Genomic DNA, 26103 nt, shown 5'->3' on the forward strand with positions numbered 1-26103 from the left:
AAGGGGCCTTTCTTGACCACCACCAATAAAATAACACTGACCCCAGCACCTTCTATCTCCCTTACTTACCTTTATTTTTCACATACTCTCATCACCACCTGATTTCTATTTGTTTATTGTCTATATGCCTTTCTTCCATGTAAGCAACAGAAGTTAGGAGAGGGGTATGCTTAATTATTACTGCATCCCCATTACCTAGCATTGGCTCATGGTAGGTGCTCAATAAACAGGTATTAAGTGAACAATGAAATCAGTTTGGGACATGCTGAATGGGAGTTGTTTCAGTTACATCTAAGTGGAGCAACACACAAGAAGTTTAGTAACAGGTTTATCAGAAATATCTGGGCTATAGATTGGGAATCATCAGCATATGGCATGAGAATGGATGAGATCATGCAGTAAGGAATGAGAAACGGGAAGAGCCAAAGATGCATTCCTGGGAACAACCTTAAGGTACATGCAGAGGAAATAGATTCATGACAGAGACAGAAGAGTAGCAAGAAATTGAAAAACAAAACCAGAGGGGACAGTTATTCTTAAAGCAAACTACAGAGAGGATCCAAATGAGAGAATGACAAACAGTGTCAAATGGTGCAGAGTGAGATTGGTTCCTTAGAGCAGTGTCCCTGGAATGGTGAAGGCAGATGCCAGGCTGCAGAGGTGACACTTGAATCAGAGATTAGATGGTGAGGTTAGAAGCTGGATATGAGAGGATGAAGTCAGTTGAGGCAGTAGTGGAAACAGCTTTAAATGAAAATGGCAGATTAAATTTTTCTGTGGATGGAATGAAAACTGGGAGGTGGAGGGAGATAGATTTGAGGATATAGATTAAAAACTGACCACAATCTGTGGCAAAGGTACTTCTCCCATTGTTGAAGAGAAGGGAGAAGGAGTGGACACAGAGGTAAGCAAGTGAGGATAGCAAAGGGAGAACTTTCTGTCTGAGCCCTCCCCTCCCCTTCCCTTCCCTTGCTTTCCTTTCTTTCCTTTTTACGGCAAAGGAAAAGGTAATGTTATTTGCTAATGACAGTGGTAAAACAATGGATTAACTTCCAAAGAGAGAGTCAGGTTGGAAATGGCAGCCCTGGGGAATGGAATAGCATGCTGCTCAGGGACACCTGCCTAGGGTGTTGAGAGGCACTAAGGTCAATTGCCACTCAGTTGCCACTGGAGACCATGATTTTTATAGCAGTGTTTTCTGTTAATGTTTGTCAGTTTTAATGTGCATATGAATCATCTGGCGATCTTGTTAAACTCCAGATTCTGATTCAGTGGACCTGGGGCAGGACTGAAATTCTACAGTTCCTATAAGCTCCCAGGTGTTGCTGATGTTGTTGATCTTTGAGTAGCAGGTGGTTTTTGCCATTTTCTCCAGCACCACTCAGGAGGCGTGGGGCAGAATGGAGCTGACAGAGAGTCAGAGGTCAATTCAATAGAAGGAAAAGTGGAAACAGGAAGTTAAGGAAGTTAAAAAGAGTAGATAAAGCTAGAAGCTGTGGATTTGAAGAGGATGGAGAAGGGCTTGAAGATTGAAGTAGGCGTCTGATGGGACAAAAGAAAAGAACTTAGAGAACTGAAGGTAGGTAGGAGTTGTCAGATATGCTTGGCAAGACAGGTTAAAAGCAACTGATGCAGTTTGTAATGGCTGAAATAGAAATTCAGCAACCTAATAATGGCATATAAATAACATGATAGTAAAAATACAACCTACATTCACTTTATAGTCTTCCTAAACACAAAAAATTTAAACTGGGTGCATTAACATTCTTACCTTCTTTCTTTTTAATTAAATGTCTTTTGTTCCTGTCATCTTCCCTCTAGATTTTAAGTTTCTTTTTTTTTTTTCCAAGTGTTCATGTTTATTGAGGGCATTAGGGGCTACAAAGGAGCCCTGGGCATCTGGGGGCGAGGTCTGGCATTTGCCTGGACAGTGGCCCAGCGAGCGGCCAAGGATGAGGTCTGCACCTCCCGGTTTACTTGAAAGTGTGGCTGTCGGCTTCACCCCGGCCAAAGCCTTTATGCCCAAACACGGCGGCATAGCAAGGGTGGTTGCAGTAGGGCTTGCCTTCGTGCTCAGCGTGGCCCCCGGAGGTCAGCGTCTTCCCACATTCTCGCACTTCAGGCAGGGCCGAGGCCAGTCCTTGCCCAGAGAGGTCACCCTCTCGGCGAAGTACACTTCCTTGTCGCACTTGAGGCGCTCGGGCATGGCGGCTCCCGGTCCGGTGCCGGCGGCTGGGGTGGGACGGGCTACAGGTGTGAGACTAAATTTTAAATTTCTACTAGGTAAAGATTTTACTTTGGGATTAACATTTACACAGCTTTACATTGCACAGGGAGCTTGGCTGATCAACGTATTTAAGTGCTTTTCTTCTGAACTATTATATGAACTTTTCCGATCCATAAATCTAATCGTTTTTTGTCAGGAAAACCTATTATCATCTTTCTCATTAAAACAGTGTAATGCTATTATTTCACAGTTTATTTTTCTTTTGTATAGGGCATCACTCGCATTCTTAGAAACATAACTCTGTTGAGTAAAAGATTGAAATAATGTCGCAATCCTGCAGTCTAGCACCTGTCCAATTATGTTGTACTTATAACAAGATTCTTTCATATTTGAATGGATCATTATTAATCTTTAGGAAGTGGTGCTGTATGATGGGAATATAAAAGGGCATAAGATAGGATCCCTTCTCTTGGCTGTATTCAAAGACTGAGATATACATGTGTAAAGTCTTAGGAAATAATATCAGGCAGTATTTTAGTTAAATCCCAGAAAAAATGATATGAAGAGTTTAAAGGCAGTTTGAAAGGAAAAGTAAGTACATGTAATTAAAAGCAAAAGCCATTACCAGATTTTTTTTTACTTTAGGATCAATTAAAGGCATAATTTTCGATTAGTGTTAATTCTAACTGTCTTGAGGGCTATATTCTCTCAAACCTGAAATCAATATTATTAGCAGTTGTTATTAGCCAACACTAAACTAGAACAATTTAACTAGCACTTAAAATCATTATAAAATATTCTAGACAAGCAAAAAGGCATAAAGGATAGATAATAAATACAAAATAATTTTTCATTCATATTTGCCAGTCTTCAGCCTAGCAGATACTCAGTAAATGTTTGCTGAATGAATAAATGATTCTCATTTATTATTAAATGGCTTGTCTCCATATTTATAATATCCTTGGAGCCAAGGACATTTGTCTTCTTTTTCATGGTGCCTATAAAATGATGGTTATGTGGTTGGTGTTCAATAAATACTTGTAGGTTGGTTTATTTAAGGCCTAGACTCCCTGTTTGTAGCTCTCTTTAAACTTGAACCCTAACTCATAGCTCTTTTTAACCTGATATTTAACTTAATTGAAATTACTTTGTTATACATTGTTGATGAAATATACCTCTATAACTGTAAGAAGAGCTAGAAATTTAAACTATAGCTTTTATTTTGTTTTTTTCATCCTAACGTCTTTTTTTTTTTTTTTTTTTTTTTTTTTTTTTTTACTAAAAATAGGACATTGTTTGACTTCATGTTGTTGCTTTAAAAAATATATAGGACATTGCTTAAAGTCCTGATTTGTAATTACAGTAAGAATAAGTCAAAATCTTATATTGCGAAATAGTTAAGCATAGATTTTTTTCTTTTTTCAAAAATGAACTCAGCTTCAATTTTAAGAGCCCTCTTGTGACTACCAGGGATTCAGCTCCATAAAATCCCATAAAATCTCTTCTATAAATCTCTTCCATCCCTGCTGTGTGCATTTATTTTCTGCTTCTTCCTCTAGTTCACTGTTTTAATGTGAGGTTCAAGGACTGCTTGCATTGAAATTGTCTGTACTGCTTGTTGTATAGATTCCTGACCCTCCTCTCAGGTCCTTCTATATCCCAACCAGGGCAGTGAGGGTGGCAGCTTGTCACCCATATTTTTTTCTCCAGATGCTTCTTAAAGAAGCTAAATTTGAATACATCGTTACTGCTATTTTCTTAGCTGTGGTTCTCTTGTTCAACTTCCAGCTCTGGATTGGCTTTATATTTCTGTTTTGATTCTTCATCTTCCATACCCTACCCCTGCTTCCACCTTTGGCACTTCGCTAACAACTCTCTTCTCTCAGTCATGGTCTCATGCTCTACCTGCTAACATGGAAATTTGGGAGTAGCCACTGTTACAAGATTGCTTTCCCTCCTCACTTTAGTCTCTGTAGCTATAGTCACCAGAGATGCTAAAAACCATTCTATTTGGTGTGTGTAGTGCGATAGATCAGTGCTACTCACAGGAGACTATGAATGAGATAAGCTTGTGCTTGGATAAGCAGCACACTTTCTTTTCAAGAAAGTCTTGTTACGTTTTTATAGTGGTACAAGCTCCTTAGCGCTTTGTGGACGAATAACCCACGGTCCATGGAAGGAACCATTCCACTGAGCACATTTTGAGGCCTGTGCTACAGATTTTTGGGGGAAATGGCTTCACTGAGATATAATTAATATACCATAAAATTCACTCATTTAAAGGTTACACAAAGTATATTCAAAGAGTTGTGCAGCCCTCACCACAATCAATTTTAGAACATTTTCATCACCTTGAAAAGAAACCCTGTGCCCTTAAGCTGTCACTCCCAATCCTCCAATCCTGTCCTCAAGGCTTAATAAATCACTAATATACTGTCTGTCTATATTTGCCTGTTCTGGATATTTCATATAAATGAAATCATATAATATGTGATCTTTTATGGCTGGCTTCTTTCATTTAGCGTGTTTTCAAAATGCGTCCATATTGTAGCTTGTTATAGTATTTCATTCATTTGATGGCCAAATAATATCCCATTACGTAGATATACCACATTTTGTTTATTCATTCATCCATTGATGGGCATTTGGGTTGTTTCCACCTTTTGGATACTGTGAATAATAGTGCTATGAACATCCACGTCCAAGCTTTTTTTGTGAGCATATGTTTTCAATTCTCTTGCATATGTAGCTGGAAGTGAAATTGCTGAGTCAAATGATTGTTCTGCATTTAAATTTCTGAGGAACTGTCAAACTTTTCCACCATTTTACATGCCTACCAGCAGTGTATGAGTGTTCTCCACTCCACATTCTGGCCAACATTTATTAGCCTCTATGTCTTTGGTTATAGCCATTTTACAGGTGTGAAGTGGAAGCTCATTGTGATTTTCATTTGTGTTTTCCTGATGACTAATGATACAGAGCATCTTTTCATGCATTTATTGGCTATTTGTATATCTTCTTTGGAGAAATGTCAATTCAGATCCTTTGCCCATTTTTTAATTGAGTTACTTGTTTTATTATTGGGGATTGTAAGAGTTTTTCACTGAAAACAAGTCTATTAGATATGATTTGCAAATATTTTCTCCCATTCCATGGGTTGTCTTTTCACTGTCTTAACAGTATCCTTTGCAGCAAAAAAGTTTAATTTTGATAAAGCCCAATTTATTTATTTTTACTGAGGCTAATGGGTTTGGTGTTTAAGAATTTATTGCCAAATCCAAGTTCATAAATATTTATCCCTGTATTTTTATCTGAGAGTTTTATAGTTTTGACTCTCCCATTAAGGCCTTTGATCCATTTGGGATTAATTTTTGTATATGATGTGAAGTAAGGGTCCAACTTGAGTCTTTGGCGTGTGGCTATCCAGTTGTTTCAGCACCATTTGTTGAAAAGACTATTCTTTCCCTATTGAATGATCTTGGCACCCTGGTTGAAAATCATTTGACTGTAGATATATGGGTTTATTTCTGGACTCTCAATTCTATTCCATTGACTTATATGTCTATTCTTATGCCAGTTCCTTACTGTCTTCATTACTGTGGCTTTCTAGTAAGTTTCCAAATTGGGAAGTATTGATCTTTCCTTTTTTTTTCTTTTTTGAGACGATGTCTCGCTCTGTCGCTCAGGCTGGAGTGCAGTGGCGCAATCTTGGCTCACGGCAAGCTCCGCCTCCTGGGTTCACGCCATTCTCCTGCCTCAGCCTCCCCAGTGGCTGGGACTACAGGCGCCCGCTACCATGCCCAGATATTTTTTTGTATTTTTAGTAGAGACGGGGTTTCACTGTGTTAGCCAGGATGGTCTCGATCTCCTAAGCTCGTGATCCACCCGTCTCGGCCTCCCAAAATGCTGGGATTACAGGCATGAGCCACCACGCCCTGGACTGATCTTTCAATTTTCTTCTTCTATTAGAAGATTGTGTTGGTTATTCTGAGTCTCTTGAGTTTCATGAGTCTTAGAATTGGCTTGTCCTGTTCTACAAAGCCAGCTGGAATTCTGCTAGGGGTTGATTTGAATTTGTAGATCAATTTGGGGAGTATGGTCATCTTAACAATATTGCCTTTCAATCCGTGAACATTGGACATCTTTCCATTATTTAGACCTTTAATTTCTCTCAACAATGCTTTGTGGTTTGAGTACAAGTTTTGCACTTCATTTGTTAAACTTACTCTGAGTATTTTATTCTTTTTGATGCTATTGTAAAAATGGTTTTTTTTTTAATTTCATTTTTGGATCATTCATTTATAATTTTTACTCCTTAGGGACTTTAGAGAAAAATAAAACTGTTGCAGGGAAAACTTGGCTGATGGCCTGTCAGCCAGCGTTTCTCATTCGTTGAGATTCTATGTAGAGAAAAAAGTGTTCTGTGGTCAAAGAATTTTGGGGAATGCTGTATAACATGTTTATGATACTAATAAATATATGGAAAGGCCTGAGAAATCAGCACCTTAAACCTTTAAATCCTATGAAAGCAAAGCCCTTCATCTATTTTGAATTACTTAATCTTGAATGCAAATGAATTTTAGATCCTTCTTAATATGTGATGAAATATAGAATTTATGTGACTGAGGTCTTGAAAGGCAAATTTAATATACTTCATAATTTTGCCTAGAGTAGATATTAATGGTTGGCCATGATGTTTATTGTAAAATGTACACAAAGTGCCAGTGAAAATAGTTCTTTTTGAAAGTACCATTTAAATTCAACCAGCAGCCTGGCACAGCGGCACATGCCTGTAGTGCCAGCTACTCAGGAGGCTGAGACTGGAGTTCAAGGTTACCATGTGCTATGATCATGCCTGTAAATAGTCACTGCACTTCAGCCTGGGCAATATAGTAAGACCCCATTGCTAAAAATTTTTTTTAAAAAAACAACCCTGTAAACTACTGTCTGTTTTTGAATTTTTTCTTTGAATCAAGTGTTTTAAATGAAAGTTTCCTAACTGTTTATAACAATATAATGATGAGTAGGATGTTTAGGAGTGAAGAAATGGGGCTTGAAGGAGCTATTAGATAAACAAGCATACAGTACTTTTAAGATTAGGTGAGGTATAAAAAAGGAGCATGGCCTGAGGAGTTGAACACACCTATATTTGAATCCTAGCTCTGTGTGTTTGACTTGAGTGATAGGGCACATATCTCATGGTTTTTCTGAACCTCAGTTTCCTCACTTTAAAATAGTTTTAACAGATACATCACTTTATAAAATATACAACTTCATTCTCTAAAGAACGGATGTAGTATTTATAATTCCATTTTTGCATAGGCTTTGCCTGTGTCCCTCGGTCCAGCCCTAGAGACTTGTGTCTGATTTAAAAAAACACTGGAGATTCAATTCTGGGGGCAGATAGAGGCTTGCATAAATGGAGTAGATTCAAGAGTTCCACCTATCTGAAATACACCTAAAGCTGGGCCAAAGCAAAATTTGGAATCACATGAAGTTTACCTGCACTGTTCCCTCAACTCTTATTTCTGTCTTCTTTCCCTGTAATGCAGTTTTCCTTTCTGAAACGATCTGTTGTGACAAAACCAGCTTCCTGGAAATGTAATATTAAATAAAATCAATATCAAATCAAATACAATTGAATCAACAAGTTACCTGTAGCAGTGATATTTTCAGTTTTCTGTCCTCTGTAAACATGAAATGAAAGGCATTATTTCTAGTTAGAAAAATTTTGAAACTTTGTCATGGATGGAAGTGAGGAGGTATGGAATTCTATTTTGAATAGGGGATTCTTTCTGAAGGATTCTGATTTTATTTGGTTTGCTTGATGATTGATTCTATTATACCATTTGCATGTGATTTTAGATCACCTTGGGGTTTTTTATGCTTTCTTGGTTTTAGCTCTGGTGTTAGGAAGCTACGGTAGGAGGAGGAAGGAGAATAGCTAGTTACAAGGAGACTGAGCAGACAGATGGAAAATAATAGAATTCAGGTCCAATAATAAGGCATAAAAATGTGGGTACTTGCCTTTGTTATTACAATTTCCAGAAGGTTTTTGTTGTTGTTCTGGAGATAACAACTTCCCAATCACATCTGTTGACATGAAAATGGAAAATAGAATTATAGTTGGCCGGGCACGGTGGCTCACGCCTGTAATCCCAGTACTTTGGGAGGCCTAGGCAGGCAGATCATGAGGTCAGGAGATTGAGACCATCCTGGCTAACACGGTGAAACCTCGTCTCTACTAAAAATACAAAAAATTAGCCGGGCATGGTGGCGGGTGCCTGTAGTCCCAGCTACTCTGGAGGCTGAGGCAGGAGAATGGCGTGAACCTGGGAGGCAGAGCTTGCAGGGAGCCGAGATTGTGCCACTGCACTCCAGCCTGGGCGACAGAGCGAGACTCTGTCTCAAAAAAAAAAAAAAAAAAAAAATATATATATATATATACGTATATATAAATATATATATGTGTGTATATATATAGAATTATAGCAAGTTACTGGGGTCTATGGCAGTTTTTTTTTTAATTCTTAACTTTCCTGTGATTTGAGTTTATTAGCAAATGATTTTGCTAATTAGCAAATGATTTTGCTAGTGACTTGTTCTAAACTGATGAATAAAATTTAACATAAACCAATCAAGGGGTAGAACAAGGGAACTTCAGAAATGAAAACAAATCAGTTCACGAAGAATTCACCCAGTCTATGTGCAGGAGACTTTTAAGAGATAGAGAAAATCTATATATTTCTTCTTCAGGAGGACTGAAATGAACAGTCAGCTCATTCAGAGTCTGCACATTCCCAACTCTCAGATATTACTTTTGTTGGGACCGAAGGCTCAGCTCTCTCCAGTGGCAAGAGATGTTGGATGACTGAGATTAGGTGAAACAATAGTCTCCTAGAAGCATGACTTCTTCTGCCATGACCTTTGAAGAGGCTGCTCTAATAAAAGGGCAAAATAATTTTTTAAACAGCAAAAGCCATTTTTGACATTACCCAAATCAAGCACAAAATGGATCTAGTCACCTCTCTCCTCCTGTCGCTCCTCTCTCCTGTCACCCCCCAACTCCTATTCTCCTCTCTCCCCGGCCCCTCTCTTCTCTTCCCCTGTCCTGCTGCTCTCTCCCCACCCTCAACTCTTTTCTCCCCTCTCTTCCCCGTTCCCCCTCGTCTCTCCCCCTCGTCTCTCCCCCTCGTCTCTCCCCCTCGTCTCTCCCCCTCGTCTCTCCCCCTCGTCTCTCCCCCTCGTCTCTCCCCCTCGTCTCCTCTCCCCTCTCTCCCCTTCTCTCTCCCCTCCTTCCCCCCCTCTCTCCCTCTCTGTACTCCTCTCTCCTCCTCTCTGTACCCTTTCCCTCATCTCCCTTTTCTCCCTCCCTTTCCCTCCTCCTCCCACTTCCTTCCCACTTTCCTTCCCACTTTCCTTCCCACTTCCCTCCACTTTCCATCCCCACTTTCCCCTCCCCACTTTCCCCCCCTTCTCACCCCAATTTCCATCCCCACTTACCCTCCCCCACTTTCCCCTTCACCCTCCCCCACTATCTCTTGTAATTGTTAAACTAGAATATTTGATTTTTGAGCCCTACTGGTAAACAATGGAGGCTCTCATTCAGGGATTCAGGGCTGTTGAAAGAAGCCTGGTTGTATTCATTCTTTCAGAAGCTAACAGTGTGGGTAAAATATGAAATGTTTGGTATTAAGTTAAAGAAAAAAAGGTTCTCAAAACAAACTGTGAAGGGCCAATGCAATTCACTGGTCATATTTTTCAAATTATTACTCTTATATTCAAATAATAGGAAGAGTAAAAAAGATCATAGAAATATTTAGCCAGAAGGGAATACCAAATCTAAATCCCTTTCATTTTATAGATAAAGAAACTAGAGACCCAGATAAATTATACTTTGAAAGAATTTTTTAACAAATAAAGTCTGTAAAAATTGAGGCCGAGGAATTAAAAACTGCTGTGAAAAGTTTCATTTGAGGTTACTGGAGACAAATGAACAAACAAGAAATGTAATGTGAAAAAGACGAGGTGGAAGATAGTTTAATTAAAAGCAAGAATTGTACAGCATGACAAATTCCTAGGAGAAATTCATGACCAAGGTAATAGTGAAACACTTCAGCCTTTTACTATATTCTGTATTATCAGATGTCCATAATCAAGTTAAGCAATCATTACGTGGTTGTCAGAGACCTCCTGGGAAGGGTCAGCTCGGCTATTACAAAGATCACCACTGGTAAAATAACAAGGCAGTGAATTTATGGATGATGTGTTCAGGGAAACAGATTTTAAAAAGACAGCCAAGAAATTGTGGTTGCCTGGACTTAATATTAGAATCACTGAGAATTTTTGTACTTAGAGCTCTACTAGCAACCACTCTTATTCATCAGGAGAAATATTCTCATTTACCAGGTGTGAAAATCAAAGAACAAAATGGAAACAAGGAATCAATTGTAATATATCTTCTGTGAGGCTTTTAGGGACTTCTTCAATGTTTAACTGGAGGTCCTATAATTTCTTGTAAGGGGAAAATTTTAAGGGCAATATTGTGAAGGAGCCATTACTTGTAAGAGGAAGACAATAACTGTGATCCACATTATTTTATTTTTCTGGCGGTGAAAGAAAAGAATATATTGTAGTAGGCAAGCTAGTTTAATTTCTAAGACTTGGTCCCTGATTTTTCCCTTTTGTAAGAATGAGATAATAATAATAAGAATATTAGAGCAAACAAAATAGAAAATTCCAGGCAGGGCACGGTGGCTCACATCTGTAATCCCAGCATTTTGGGAGGCCAAGGCAGGCAGATCATTTGAAGTCTGGAGTTTGAGACCAGCCTGGCCAATATGGTGAAAACCCGCTCTACTCGAAATAGAAAAAATTAGCTGGGTGTGATGGCTCGTGCCTGTAATCCCAGCCACTTGGGAGGCTGAGGCAGAAGAATCTCTTGAACCTGGAGGTGGAGGCTGCAGTGAGCTGAGAATGCACCACTGGACTCCAGCCTTGGCGACAGAGCGAGACTCTGTCTCAAAAGAAAAATAAAACAAAAACAAACCAAAACTCCAAATGTACTTGTGACCTGCTCCTGCGTAAAAATTTCTTCAAGAGTTTGCCATTGTGTATTTCTGTATGTATGTTTGTTTGGTCCAAAGATAACAACCCCTAACTTGACCCAATAGGCCCTGTTTCATTTGACTTTGGTCATCTTCTCTTCCAGCAGTAGTTGTCTTCTCTCACTTCAACTATACCATGCTCCAACAAGCCTGAGAGTGTCATACATGCTACTTGCTAGTCTTGAGATGTTAACTCATGCGTCATCCTCAGAGCTTAACATAATTTTCTCAGGAAAGCCTCCAACCTCTTGCTTCATGGTTTTTCCCCACCAATCACAGTGATTTATTTACGCAAGTAGTTATTTAATGCCTTTTTTCCACATGCTTCGTAGAGGTGTGCTCTAGGTCTCTCTAGTTTACTTCTACATCTGTAGCACCTGTGCCCCATATGTCACATGGTAGGTGTTTAGTAAGTATTTGTGGAATGAATTAACAGACGCAAAAGACCTTAAATACCTAGTGCATAGCAAGTAATCGATATTAACAGCTATGTTAATTTGGCTTTTGTTTCACTCTCCCTCTGTTGCTTACCTTGTTTGACCAGCAATTGGAGTATGAGGAACTAATGGTGTGCTACTGTGGAACAGGAGCTTGATACACATCTATATTTATTAATGATGAAGATGATAGCAAAGCTGCCCGGCCCATGAATCTCTACAACTCTGCCCTTGGACCTGTTATCACTATAAACTGGGTTAGCGCTCAAGGCACTTCGTCATAGTTAAACATATTAACTGTGGTGATACTACATTAGCTTTGTTTGGAAATTTTGGAGTTTTCTATTTACTTAAGTGTTTATTACAAAGGACTTGTTCTGCTATGGGTACTTTTAGAAAGCAGCAAAGTTTTAACTCTTAGCTGTGTCAGAAGCTAAAGGATGTTTGTTGGAGCTAAGATATTTTAACATTTGTTCTTACCATCAAGTACTGATAATTTACCATTCTTACTATCACCTTTAGAGTGGTCTCTACACCTGCTGGGTAGTAAAATTAGAGAACTGGAAAGGAGATTAAACTCATGAACTCTGGAGGAGACAGAACTGGGTTCAAATCTCACTTCTACCACTTACAGCAGTGGGACTTTGGGCTGATCAACCTTTCTAGCCTCAGTTTTCTCATCTGTAACATGTGGTTTATAATAAATAATACCAAGATGTTCATCAAATCCCTTTTATATTGTTGAAAATAACAACACACATTCCTTCTACAACAGTGGTTCTTGATGGTGGTGTGAGAGAAGGCTTTTGTTTCTCAAAGGACAAAATGTCTGGAGACATTTTTGTTTGTCACAATGGGGATGGTGGTAGTAGTGGTGATATGTTACTGAGTAGAGGCCAGGAATGCTGGTGAACATCCCACAATATATAGGACAGGTCTTTAAAAAATTACCCAGTCCGAAAAGTCACTAGTGCTCTTAGTTGAGAGCCTGTTCATAGTGAGCTTGAGGAATCCCTTTTAAAATAAAATGGTAAACTAATCACTGCAGTTATTATAAGAATGAGAGCGATCTACATGCAGACATAGAAAGATTTCAAGGATAGCCTGTTAAAATGACTAAAGCAACACACATAGTAGTATTTATAATATGGTCCCATTAATTACTCACATCTTTTCTGTGTGCATGTGTGTGTTTCCACATACATATAAAGGATCTGGAAGGAACCTACCTACTTGTTAACCGGAGACATCAATAGGGAAAGCAGATTTTAAAGGAGTGTTCGCAAGTTTTACTGGACATACTTTTTTTATTGTGTTTTTTCAACCAGAGATATTATATTTATAATTTTGAAAAATTTTAGAAATAAATTCCTACTTCATATAGCTCTTATGAATATTAAAGTAGATAATGCAAACAATATGTTAACCCAGTGCCCATATAATAGGAGCCAATAAATGTTATTGTTTGTCATAAAAATTCTATACTTCTAAAAATTGAGTTTTGGAGGTAAAGGTTTACAGGTAAACATGGTAATTACAAGATTTCATTAATGAAATTGCATAGCTTCAGACGGGATAGTATTCATTTTTCCATCACATATGAGTTTTCTTTTGTGCTTACTGAAAGAACTATTTCATTTTATATCATTTTGTGCACACATCAAAAGCAAAACAAAAGTGAAAAACACTGGTAAGAGTATTCTTACCACTTCATACCCAGCGTGTGAATCTTCTGAATCACTGATCGACTCAGAGGCATTAATGATCTTGTTTTTCTACACACTCTTATTTTTGTCAAGTGTTGGAGATACAGCATTTTTTGGGTAAACTTTTTATTAAAATAATGAAAAGTATAAAATTCAAAAGTATATAGCTGAGTGAATTCCCACAATATATATTCACCATCTAATTCAGCAAATAAAAATTATTAGCACCCAGAGTCTCTCTCCCACAGGTAACTACATCTTGACTTATAATATTATAGATTAGTTTTGTCTGTCTTAAAATTTTATATAAAAATGCCGGCCACGGTAGCTCACACCTGTAATCCTAGCACTGTGGGAGGCTGAGGTGGGTGGATCACCTGAGGTCAAGAGTTTGAGACTAGCCTGGCGAACATGGTGAAACCTTGTCTCTACTAAAAATACAAAAATTAGCTGGGCATGGTGGCGGGTGCCTGTAATCACAGGTACTTGGGAGACTGAAGCAGGAGAATTGCTTGAACCCTGGAGGCAGGGGTTGCAGTGAGCCGAGATCACACCATTGCACTCCAGCCTGGGCAACAGAGCAAAAACTCTCTCTCAAAAAAAATAAATAAATAAAAAATAAAATTGTATATGAAGGGAATCATATAGTATGTATTCTTTTATGTTTGACTTTAGGTTGATACTGTATTTGTAAGAGTCATACATGTTAAGTGTAGTGGTAGATCACTCATTTTTATTGCTGACCAATATTCATTGGACCCACATACAATATAGCCATTCTATCACTGATGAATATTTGGATTGTTTCTAGTTTCGGGCTGCCATGAAGTGTTGCTATATATGTTCTTGTGTGTGTTTTGGTACATAAGTATGCATTTCTATTTGTATATACCTATTGATGGCAGCGGTGGGCCATCTGGAGCAGCCACTGCGGTCATGCTGGCCCCAGTGGGGAGGTGCAGGTGGTGGCAGTAGGAGCGGCTGCAGGAGTAGCAGTGGCAGTGGTGGGACCTCTGTGCCCCACATCCCCAAGGCAGCTGACTATACCACCCCCACCCTCGCATGGCTGGGCAGGACCCACTCCAAGCCTGCAGCCTCTGCTGCAGCCTCAACCTCGCTCCCTGCTGTGTCTTGGGAGCCCTCAAGCACCCGGCTGAAGGCGCAGCCAGGACTTATGGAGCCAGCCCTGAGAGCATCGGATTTGTTTGTGTGCGGTTGGCCAGGGTGTGGCATCACCTGCACCTCACCTGCTGTTGCTGTGGGGAAAATGTGGCCAGGGCTGTGCACTCCATGGAGCCAGTGGGAGCCATGGACAAGTGGGAGCCTTGCTCCTTCTAAGTTGGTGGTGAGGGAGCTCATGAGGCACAACTGCAGCCACCCAAGTTGTGGCTACGACCTGGGAACCCCTGTGCTCTTGGGAACCAGAAGCAGGCAGAAGCCCTGCCCTCCTAGGCACAGCTGCAACCACTCAAGCCGTGGCTATAGACTTAGGCATCCCTGCACTTTCAGGGACCCAGGAAGGCTGTCCTTTTATGCCCCCCAGGCTTGGAAGTTCCTGCTCCTACTCTCTGGCTTCTCCCCACTTTTGGCACCTGCTCTGATCACAGAGAAAAGTTGAGGCTGAGCCCGGGCACTGTCGCAGCCTGGCTGGGTGTGTGCATGCTCAAGGCAGTGCTGACATGCCAGCCCCGTGACGCCTCAGCCCCCTCTGGATTTTGGATGCCAATAAGTGTGGGAGGGAGGCCAGGGGGTGCTGAGGGTGGCTTGGTGCTGGCCTGAAGGCGCCCCCTCAGCACGATCAGCCTTGGCACCATGAACAGCAGCAGGAGGCAGCCAGGCTACTTGGTGAAAACAAGTAAGTCCCTGGTGAAGCCCCATCTTCAAGCCAGGGAAGGCCTGGAGCCTGGGGGCTGAGCTGCTGATCCTGTGGACCAGAGTGGGAACTTGTGCTTTTTCCAGGCCTGCCAATGGCTGCCCATGGACCAGTTGGCATGAACTTCCTCCCCTCTAATGCCCATAAAAGCCCTATACTCAGCCAGACCCAAAGAGATAGTGGGATGACCAGCTGCAGAGAGGAGTCACCCTCTCTGCTGAGAGCTGAAGAGACAATGGGACCACCAGCTGCAGAGAAGAGCTACCCTTTCTGCTGAGAGCTGAACACTCAGTCAGGACAACCTGCCTGCAAAGAGGAGCTATCATCTCTAAGAGCTGAACACTCATCAGGATGTGCTGGCTACAGGGAGGAGCTACCCATTGCAAGTCTCTTCTGAGTTGTTCTATTGCTCATTAAGGCTCCTCTTCATCTTGCTCACCTTCCACTTGTCTGCATACCTCATTCTTCTTGGATGTTGGAAAAGAACTTGGGACCTGTCAAATGGGGGACTAAAAGAGCTATAACACAAAGAGGGCTGAAACTTGCCCCTTGCTTGCCACATTGTGAGCGAGAAGAGAGAAGGAGAGAAGAGCTGTGGCCCTTCAGGGACCCCAGACCTAGGAGCTCCTCAAGCTAGGGCTGTGATACCCTCTTTAGGGCTCTGTCTGGTGTTTTCCAAGTTTCTGGGCACCACTGTGTTCCCTGGTGCCAGTCATGGAAGCTGCTTGTGGTAGGCCTGGTCGAGCTGCAGCCTTGCAGGGAGCCAGCACCTGTGCTGGCGCCTGGGGGCGGCCTGCTCTGCCACAGCCAGCAAGCCTGGCTGTGTGCAGTGGCCGGACCCCCATGCTTGCTTACACACCCCCTGCCACTCCATGCCTGGCTCGCCCTTGGCAGGCATAAGATCCAGGCCAGTAGTGTGAGCTGGGTGCAGCCTGCCAGGCCAAGTGGGCAGAACAAGCCCAGTGGGCCAGAGCAAAACTCAGGCAAAGGCACCACTGACCACAGAGGTTTCCGGCTGGTGAAGCGACACCCCAAGGATCCCATAACACTGTGAGTTAAATTTCTGATTCATAAGATATGTAAATGTTTAGCTTTAGCATATACTGAGAGACAGTTATCCAAAGTGGTTTAGTAGATACTGAGAAACAGTTTTCCAAAGTGGTTTCCAGTGGTAAGCTCCATAATACTAACAGTGTATGAGAGTCTGTGTTGCTTTATGTTCTCACTAATATTTGGTATAGTCAGTCTTTTAAATTTTTGCTATTCTAATGGGATAGCATTCTTTTTTAATTTTAAATGACTTATTAGAGCCTACTGTTTTTTTTTTAAAGTAAAAGCTTTTGAGAATTTGCAAAAGGAGTAGAAAGATATTCACCAAACTGTTAAAAGTAATTACCTGAATGGCAGAATTGTGGGTCAATTTGTTCTTTGCTTTTTCTTTCAACCAGAGATATAGTTGCTAAACATATAAATTAACACGTATTTATTTATTTATTTATTTGAGATGGAGTCTTGCTCTGTCACCCAGGCTGGAGTGCAGTCGTGCAATCTCAGCTCACTGCAACCTCCACCTCCCAGGTTCAAGCAATTCTCATGCCTTAGCCTCCCAAGTAGCTGGGATTACAGGCACCTGCTACCACACCCGGCTAATTTTTGTATTTTTAGTAGAGACGGGGTTTTGCCATGTTGTCCAGGCAGGTCTTAAACTCCTGATCTCAAGTGATTAACCCACCTCAGCCTCCCAAAGTGCTGGGATTACAGGCGTGAGCCACTGTGCCCAGGCAGCATGTTCTAATAACAAAAATAAAAAGTGGCAGTAGTTCCCAAAGTCTTTACATTAAAACATGAGTTCCAAGGATGTTAACAGATATTCCTGAAAAGAGTATCAAGACTAAATAAGTTTGACTTGCTTACTGCAGGACCGCTCAGAGGCTTTAAAAATGCTAGTGAGTTTTGTGAATTCCTTGTGCATGGGTACTATACAGTAGTGTATATGGTTTCTGAAACTTACAATTTCCAAAATACTCATTTATACTTCAAAGTTCTAGTCTACTGAGAAACAAGATTTACTAAATGCTGGAATGGAAGAAGCAAACATATAACACATAAAAATAGATTACAAAAAGGCAAATAATTCATATAATAGATGGAGTGTTCACAAATGTCTTCCCTGTATAACTAAACACTTTGAGAAATTTGTATGCTGCTTTCAATATCTTCTGAATTGAAGATATCTTTAAGATCTTCTGAATTGAAGATATCTTTAATATCTTCTATTGTGAATTTGCAATTGTCCAAAATGTGAATCCAAGAGTGGAATCCCATAGTACATCTGTATTTTTCCCTCTGCATTTGAATGTTAGCTATTTGAATATCTTCTATGATGAGGACAATGGATGTGGATTATAAAGTATAAAATTGTGGGCCGGGTGCGCTGGCTCATGCCTGTAATCCTAGCACTTTGGGAGGCCGAGGTGGGTGGATTGCCTGAGCTCAGGAATTTGAGACCAGCCTGGCAACACAGTGAAACCTGTCTCTACTAAAATACAGAAAGAAAAAAAAAAAATTGGCCAGGTGCGGTGGCACGCACCTGTAGTCCCAGCTACTCAGGAGGCTGAGGCAGGAGAATTGCTTGAACCTGGGAGGTGGAGGTTGCAGTGAGCCGAGATGGCGCCATTGCACTTCAGCCTAAGTGACAGAGTGAGACTCCATCTTCAAAAAAAAAAAAATTACATTGATGGTGAGGTATCACAAGATTCACAGGACCTTGAGCTTTGGGTTCTGTTTGATCTTTTGGATTTCAAAAAGCAATTTGCTTTGCTTTTTGAACAAGGTAAGACAAAGGTAACAAGGTAAGACAAAGTAGATTCAGACTGGTTTCAAAGAAAACATAGACATTTGTCACCATAGTTCAGCAATACAGTTTAACAACCGAAGGGTTCTACTGAGGGCCAATGGCTAGAATTATTCACCAGTGTTGCCAGCTTTTTAACACATTGCCAAATATGCTATATTGCCAAGTATGTTAGCCAGCTTGGCAGTATGACAAAAGGGTGAGGTTTGGAGTAAGAGACTTGGGCTTGGATTTCAGTTTCACTACTTAGCTCTGTGACTTTCTTTTTTTTTTTTTTTTTTGAGATGGAGTCTAGCTCTGTTGCCCAGGCTAGGGTGCAGTGGCACAATCTTGGCTCACTGCAACCTCTGTCTCCTGGGTTCAAGCAAGCTCCTGAGTAGCTGAGATTACAGGTATGTGCTGTACACCTGGATAACTTTTGTATTTTTTAGTAGAGACAGGTTTTCACCATGTTGGCCAGCCTGGTCTCGAACTCCTGACCTCAAGTGATCCACACACCTTAGCCTCCCAAAGTGCTGGGATTACAGGCATGAGCCACTGCATCCGGCCGCTCTGTGACTTTCTATGAGCTTTAATTTTCTTGACTGAAATAAGAATGATGATACTACCTCTCTTAGGGTTGTTGGAAGTTAATTAAGCTAGTATGTGTGAAAGGGCCTGACCAGTACTGTAACAAATTGATACCGGGGTTCTCAATAAGTGAGGTTTTCCTTCTTAATGAAATAAAGTATAAGCACTGGCAAGACTACAACTGATCTACTTTCAACCAGAAAGTGTTTCTTTGTTCCACTCAGTTTCACACAATTTGATGCTTTTGTTCTCCATCTCCCCTCCCCTCTCCCTCAATTCTTTTGGTACCAATAATTTCTTTTTTTCCTTCCCTCCTCACGTCATCCTGTTTCTCACTACTAAAGAGACATAATGCTTTAACCAATTTTTAATCTGTTAACGGATAAAGTTAACAGATTAAAGTTTAAGGTATTTTACCCTCTCTGGAAGTCAACCAATAATACTTGAAAACACAAAAGACTCAAGGATGCTGAAGAATGAATCTCAAATGGCCAAGTTTCAGCACCACCATGGACGGTGCATGAGATTTTTCTGAGGAAGGCTTCTTGATAACACCTCAAATCCTTTTGTAAAGCAGTTCTTTATTGAACACCAACTATATGCCAGGCACTTTCTTTGACAAGCTAGCACTGTATGGTATACCCTTTATTGGACAGGCTAGCCTTACTCTTTTACTTTTCCCAAACAACATTTAAAATGGAAATATATTCCTTAAAGAGTCTGCATTCTTCAGCCTTCTTCTGGATCTTTCCACATTTTGACAGTCATCTCAAAGAGGAAAGCTGATAGATAAAGATACTATCAGATATATGACATCTGGGCTGACCTCTTACTTCTTAAGAAACAGAAATAATTTGCTATTTTTTGTTATTAATTGGCATACTAAAAGATGGTATCTTTACAAATTTTTGATTTTTAATTACCACCTTACATAACTTGCAGGTACCTTTTTTGTTTTGTTCCTCCCCAAATGCTGGAATTACAGACAAGTGCCTCTGTGCCCGGCCGTTCCCTACTCTTCTGAAATGAAAACAGTCGAGTTGGGAAAGCCACTGCTGTCTCATTTTTTAAGGTGTAAGTCTTATAAACCTATGAAGTAACAATATCAGATGACTGTGGGCAACCAGAAACTTCAAATACAACTTAGTAATACACATGATAGATTGTGTATCTTGTTGGTGAAGGGCAGGTGCATGATAACATCTAATGTCCCCCAAAGCAGAATTTTCTCAAAACAAGATGCATCTTTCAAAGTCCATCCAATTATTAGACATTTTTACAAAGGCCAAGAGCAACTTTCTTAAGACACATGCTAATTTTATTCTCCACGTTGTATGAAAACCCTGAATTATTATTGAGAACCCTGAATTACTGAGAACCCTGAACATTATTGAGCTATATCATATAAGTGAAAGTGTCCCTTCTGTCTGTATAATTAGAATGTCACCAGAAGATCAGTGTAGCTTATTGACCAAAACCAATCAAAAGAAACTCCTGCAAAACAAAAAATCAAAACAAATACTGTATCCTGTAATTATTGCAGGTAGAAATTGAAGAACTTTACCTGCTGTCTGTCTTCCTAGTGGTAATAATACTCAGGAATATGATCATTGATATCTTCAGCCATCCGCAAACACTTGTTACTTTTGGTGCTTAAATACCATTTTAAAAGTAAAAATATACTTATAAACTATTTGGAGCAATTAAATAGTTCGAAGAAGCAGAGTTAATAATCTACTATAATATTTACTAGAGAAATACTGAAAACCAAAAAGTCACATTGATAGTAACTTTTCTTCCTTGAGCTCACTTCTAAAGAACTATAACAAACTAAATTACATTTAAACATACAATAGTCATTAACTAGGCAATCACTTACTGAGTCTACCATAGGCCAGACATAAAAATTTTTCTTATTCTTAGCCCAGCAACCTTGTATATCGTAAAGATCCACAAAATTAATGCAATGAGAAGGGAGAGGTGAAATTATAGACATTGAATTTTGAATTCAAATGTTAGCTTCTTTAAATGCTCCCAAGGTTAAAGATTTGTCCTCCTCCTCCCAACTGAATCTCAATGTTGGAATGATACACAACATTTAAGTGGAAACTACTAAAACTTTGGCAGATACCTAGAAGTATGGTTTTGAGTTGCTATTTTCTTGGATAATTTACTTACTGATTAAATTACCTACTGTGTATAAAGTGTGATGATAGGTGTGGCTCATCAGGTAAATTGTTTATTTTTATTTTTTATGTATATATATATTTTTGAGATGGAGTCTTGCTCTGTTGCCCGGGTTGGAGTGCAGTGGCGCGGTCTTGGTGCACTGCAACCTCCGCCTTCCAGGTTCAAGCGATTTTCCTGCCTCAGCCTCCCGAGTAGCTGGGATTACAGGCACATGCCCAGCTAATTTTTGCATTTTTAGTAGAGATGGGGTTTTACCATCTTGGCAAGGCTGGTCTTGAACTCCTTACCTCAGATGATCTGCCTACCTCTGTCTCCCAAAGCGAGGTAAATTGTTTATTAAACAGCAAATGAATAAATATAAAATTGCTTTTCAATTAAATGATTAGCTCGAAACTATATAATTCAAGTGTGAACTTAAGGCAGAAAATGCATCTTCATCACAAAGGCAGAAAATGCATCTTCATCACCTTTTTAAATTCCCAGGTCCTGAGTACCTAACACAGTAGGCATTTAATTTTTTTTTTCATTGCTACAATAGGGAAATATAAGATCTAAAAATAGAAATTCTGAAGTAGTTAGGATAAGCTCCTATAGAAGCTACTCAGAAATCTTGATTAAATAAAGACCTTTATACAGTTTCTAGAAATGACTAATTTCTAGTTTTTCCTTTTGGTCAGTGCTTGCTATGGGGTAGAAATTAAGTCATTATATGTAATATATACATATAAAGTAGTATCTAAAACTAGACAAACCTGATATAGAAGCTTTTTTTTTTTTTTGAGATGGAGTCTCACTCTGTTGCTAAGGCTGGCGTGCAGTGGCGCGATCTCGGCTCACTGCAACCTCTGCCTCCCGGGTTCAAGCGATTCTCCTGTGTCTGCCTCCCCAGTAGCTGGAATTATAGGCACATGCCACCACGCCTGGATAATTTTTGTATTTTTAGTAGAGAAGGGGTTTCCTGATGTTGGTCAGGCTGGTCTCGAACTCCTGACGTCAGGTGATCCACCCCAACTGAAAATTACTTCACATTACCCCAGAATAGAAAGCTATGCTCAAGTTGCGTACAATCAATTTTATCATAAAGATATGCTAAGTCTGCTGCACAGTTAAAAAGAACAATTCTTTAGAAGCTGAGATACTTTTAATCTAGATTCCGTCTTCCACTCATCACAAATCTCTGCTTTAAAAATGTTGATTTTCATGTATATTCAGCGATTCTTTTTTTTTTTTTTTTTTTTTGAGACGGAGTCTTGCGCTGTCGCCCAGTCTGGAGTGCAGTGGCGCAATCTGCAAGCTCCGCCTCCCGGGTTCACGCCATTCTCCTGCCTCAGCCTCTTTGAGTAGCTGGGACTACAGGCGCCCGCCACCATGCCCGGCTAATTTTTTTTGTATTTTTAGTAGAGACGGGGTTTCACCGTGGTCTTGATCTCCTGACCTCGTGATCCGCCCACCTCGGCCTCCCAAAGTGCTGGGATTACAAGCGTGAGCCACTGCGCCTGGCCTATATTCAGCAATTCTTATTTGCAATTCTTCTGGGTAAGTCAGTATTTTCTTAAAACTAGTAACATTTATTAAAGGGTTTTTTCATACTGAGAAGACAAAAGGACTCAATGCCTCACATCTGAGGCAAGTGAAAAGAACATTATTTTTATTAATCTATTTGAGTTTTGAATATATTGTTTTATTCATTTCAAAATCTGAACCTAGGCCGGGTGCGGTGGCTCATGCCTGTAATCCCAGCATTCTGGGAGGCCAAGATGGGCGGCTCACTTGAGGTCAGGAGTTTGAGACCAGGGTGGCCAACATGGTGAAAACCCTGTCTCTAGTAAAAGTAAAAAAATTAGCCAGGCATGGTGGCGGGTGCCTGTAATCCCAGCTACCTGGGAGGCTGAGGCAGGAGAATTGCTTGAACCTGGGAGGTGGAGGGTGCAATGAGCCGAGATCATGCCACTGCACTCCAGCCTGGGTGACAGAGCAAGACCCTGTCTCTAAAAACAACAAAAACGGAAGATAAAGAGCTTTGACAACTTAAGTTTAAAAAAGGAGACAGCTATATATTCTATAGCTTAGCTTCTACCTAATACATCTTCATAAAAAAACTCATTGTCTTTAAAATTACCCCTTTTCAAACAAAATACAAGTGTACTTGGAGATGCAAACTCACAGTAAGAACACAAGATCATTTTAACAAGCACTAAACTGAGGCTCAGGGAAGTTAAATAACAAGGCTATGGATACTTGGTCAGGTTCAGAAAAGTTTGCACCCCAAGTTCAAGGTAAAGAAAGGCTTCACTGTTCTGAAGTCCCTAGTATGGCAAAGTTACATGGCCATCAGAGAGCTAATTAAAAAACTATGTTTAAGTTATTTCCATGTTTCAGAGTTCTCCACCTCTAGACTCAGAATGCACTTTAAAGATGTGACCCGAGACATTTTTGTTTTCCCTTGAGAGGAAATGCACAGTTGGAAGTTCACAAAAACACCTTTTCAAAAAACAGTAATACTGTTTTCATCTTTATAAAAAGCTTTCATCACAACTCTTTGGTGGCACTTCATGCCTTCAAGTACTCATTTTGGTGATCGTTGGCTCCCTTTTAGTCTGTCTTACAAGCCAGGTTATAAATGGTTTGAAATCAGGGTCCCTGTTTTTATTTTGAACCCATCGCAGAGCCTGGCACAGCGTGGCAGAGTGTGCGCCCAATAAATACTTGAGTGGAATTACACTGAAAAACAGGAAGAAGTAAAGCCATCTTCCAACTGCCAAAGACTGTGATGTTGCTGTATCGGTAATTTTCATTCTTAGAAAGCTTTAATGTGAATGAAATTATTCCTTACTGTGCATTTGAAAATTCCACTGAAAGCAGTTTAAAAAATTAAGCATGCCCTCTTAGAGGCAGGGAGCACAGTTCTGGACAGATGAGAAAAGTGACAGTGACAGCTCTGCATTGTTCAGAGAAGAAAGGTCAACAAAGAGTAGAAATAGAACACTCAACCCACCCTGCATTCTTTCCCTAGAACATTCCCTGTGTGTCCCTTATCATTTAAGGTTTTCATATGTAGTTTTCTTGAAACTGACTATATGCTCTTTTGGGGTGAGGGGAGGAGAGGGAGGAAGGAGATGGAGAAGGTCTGGGATGATTTTTTTCGACAGCAGCGTTCACTTAGGCCCTTGGGGAGGCCGGGTCACGGGGCCTCCTTGCACCAGTGGTCTATAACGTCTTGCCTGCGGTTTACAACCGCTCTTTAAAAATAATTTCCCTTTGGGACGGCCCCCGGCTTCTTCCTGCCACCCCCATCCCCACCCCGCCCCCATCCTCATCCTTAGAGGCCCCGGGCAAAAAAACGCTTCGGCTTCCCTGTTAGGTCTCAGAGTAAACAGCACGCTTGGAGGATTACAATCGACCCGAGGCCAATCCGACCCTTTCCCTCTGCCGCCCTCAACTGACCCTTGAAGCAGCCCCTGCTCTCCCTTCAAATGGAAAACCCACAGACACACACACAAACAAAAACCCCAACTCTTCCTTTCGGTTGCTACCCGCAATGACGTTTCCCCCCTCGGGTCCCGCCCCTCCAGGGGGGCTTGGAATTTTGGGATTGGCCGAGAGGCTGTGGCGACAAGGCCCGGATTGGACGGCATGGCGCTGACTGACAGCGGGGGCGGCCGCCGCGCCCTCCCTCTCTCCCCGGTGTGCAAATGTGTGTGTGCGGTGTTATGCCGGACAAGAGGGAGGTGACCGTGGCGGCGGCGGCGGCTCTGTTTATTGTCCTTCTCGGTGTGTGTGTGTGAGGAAACCGGGGCTGCAGCGAGGCTAAGGCGGCCTTTGAAGCAGCAGCGGCGACCGGGACGACTACTCTGGCGACTCGAGTGGCTGGCCTTCGCGGAGTGTGAGAAGGACAAGGCACCTCTGCGTCCTCGCCACGTCCGAGCGCCTCGGGCTCCCCGGCCGCCCTCGCGGCTCGCACGCCCGGGCTTCAGCCCGGCCTGCAGCGGCGCCCGCGGGCGGGCGAGAAGGCAACGCCGCCGCTCGGCTGCCGCCGGTCGCTCCCTGCTTTCTTCTCCTCGGCCGCCGCGCTAGGCCCGGGCGACGCGGACGCCGCGCCTCGAGTTTGAGGGCAGCCGGCGGCGCGGCCTCCTCAGCGGGCTCGGCTGGACGTCCGCTCCGGGTCTTCGCGATGGGGCGCGGGGGTCGACGCGGGTAGGAGTGCGGCGAGTGGAGCAGTGGGTGCGGAGCGGCGGGGCCCAGCGGCCCGCAGGGAGGCGGGAGCGGCGGCTGCGGCCTCAGGGCCTGTGAGCTGGAGGCACTCGCCATGGCCAAGTCGGGTGGCTGCGGCGCGGGAGCCGGCGTGGGCGGCGGCAGCGGGGCACTGACCTGGGTGGTAAGTGGCTGGTCCCCGGGACGGGCGGCTGCATTGTTCCGGGCCCGCGGCGGAGGCGGAATTCCGAACGGGCGGGGGAGGGGAAAGGGAGGGAAATCCCGTCTCCCGAACGGGCGCTACATAGGGGCCTGTGCTTGCAGAATCCTCCAGCCCGCTCCCCGCGCCTTTTTTCTTTCTTTCTCTGTACCTCTCTGGAAGCCCTGACTGCCAGAGCGTAATGTGTACTTGAAACTTTGGGGGGACAAAACCGCGAACGTAACATATAGCCCCCGCTTCCTCTCTTTTCTTTTTAACCAGACTCTTCCGGGGTAGCCGAGCCTGAAATGGTGGGGATGGCGGTAATGCAAGTGTGTTTGTGTGAGGCAGCATTTTCTCCACATGTAGTTCAAGAAAACCCTGGGAAAAGGGGTGTGTGTGTATTCCAAGTGCAGCCCTTTCTGGGGCTTTAATCTCAAAGAAGAATGCATTGGGACTTCTACAGCAACTTGCACTTCAGTTTGGAAAGCCTCATTCAATTGAGAGCGCATTTGGGATGACTTTCACAGCAGTTAATACTGTAGGTCGTCCCTCTGTCAGGGTGAGATTATTAAAAGAAGTGCTTGCCTACGTCAGCATCACAGGTGTAACGGGGTGGGGGCTGAATGGATGTCCCGGAGAGGTGACTGAAGTGCTTAGTCCTGAAGTTAAAGGATTTCGACGCTCAGCTCCTGCTGGAAAGTAGAAGTAGCTGCAGCGAAAGGAGGAAGGGAGACCGGATTCCCACG

The 26103-nt window shown here is 41.9% G+C and overlaps 1 protein-coding gene and 1 pseudogene across 3 annotated transcripts in view; one reads left to right on the forward strand and one right to left on the reverse strand.

Annotated features, from left to right (window-relative positions):
* Window positions 1-1822: 1822 nt before the first annotated feature.
* On the reverse strand, window positions 1823-25504 carry LOC116472367 (cysteine-rich protein 1-like; annotated as a pseudogene).
* Window positions 24635-26103, forward strand: part of TOP2B (DNA topoisomerase II beta) — a 68369-nt gene continuing 66900 nt past the window's right edge. For all 3 annotated transcript variants that reach the window (XM_032162276.1, XM_032162278.1, XM_032162277.1), the window contains exon 1: window positions 24635-25339. In XM_032162276.1, coding sequence (XP_032018167.1) covers window positions 25271-25339 — 69 coding nt within the window. In that variant the 5' untranslated portion in view covers window positions 24635-25270. The remainder of the gene's footprint in view (window positions 25340-26103) is intronic.

Source organism: Hylobates moloch, unplaced genomic scaffold (genome assembly GCF_009828535.3).
Source record: "Hylobates moloch isolate HMO894 unplaced genomic scaffold, HMol_V3 SCAFFOLD_8, whole genome shotgun sequence".
Classification (NCBI taxonomy): domain Eukaryota; kingdom Metazoa; phylum Chordata; class Mammalia; order Primates; family Hylobatidae; genus Hylobates; species Hylobates moloch.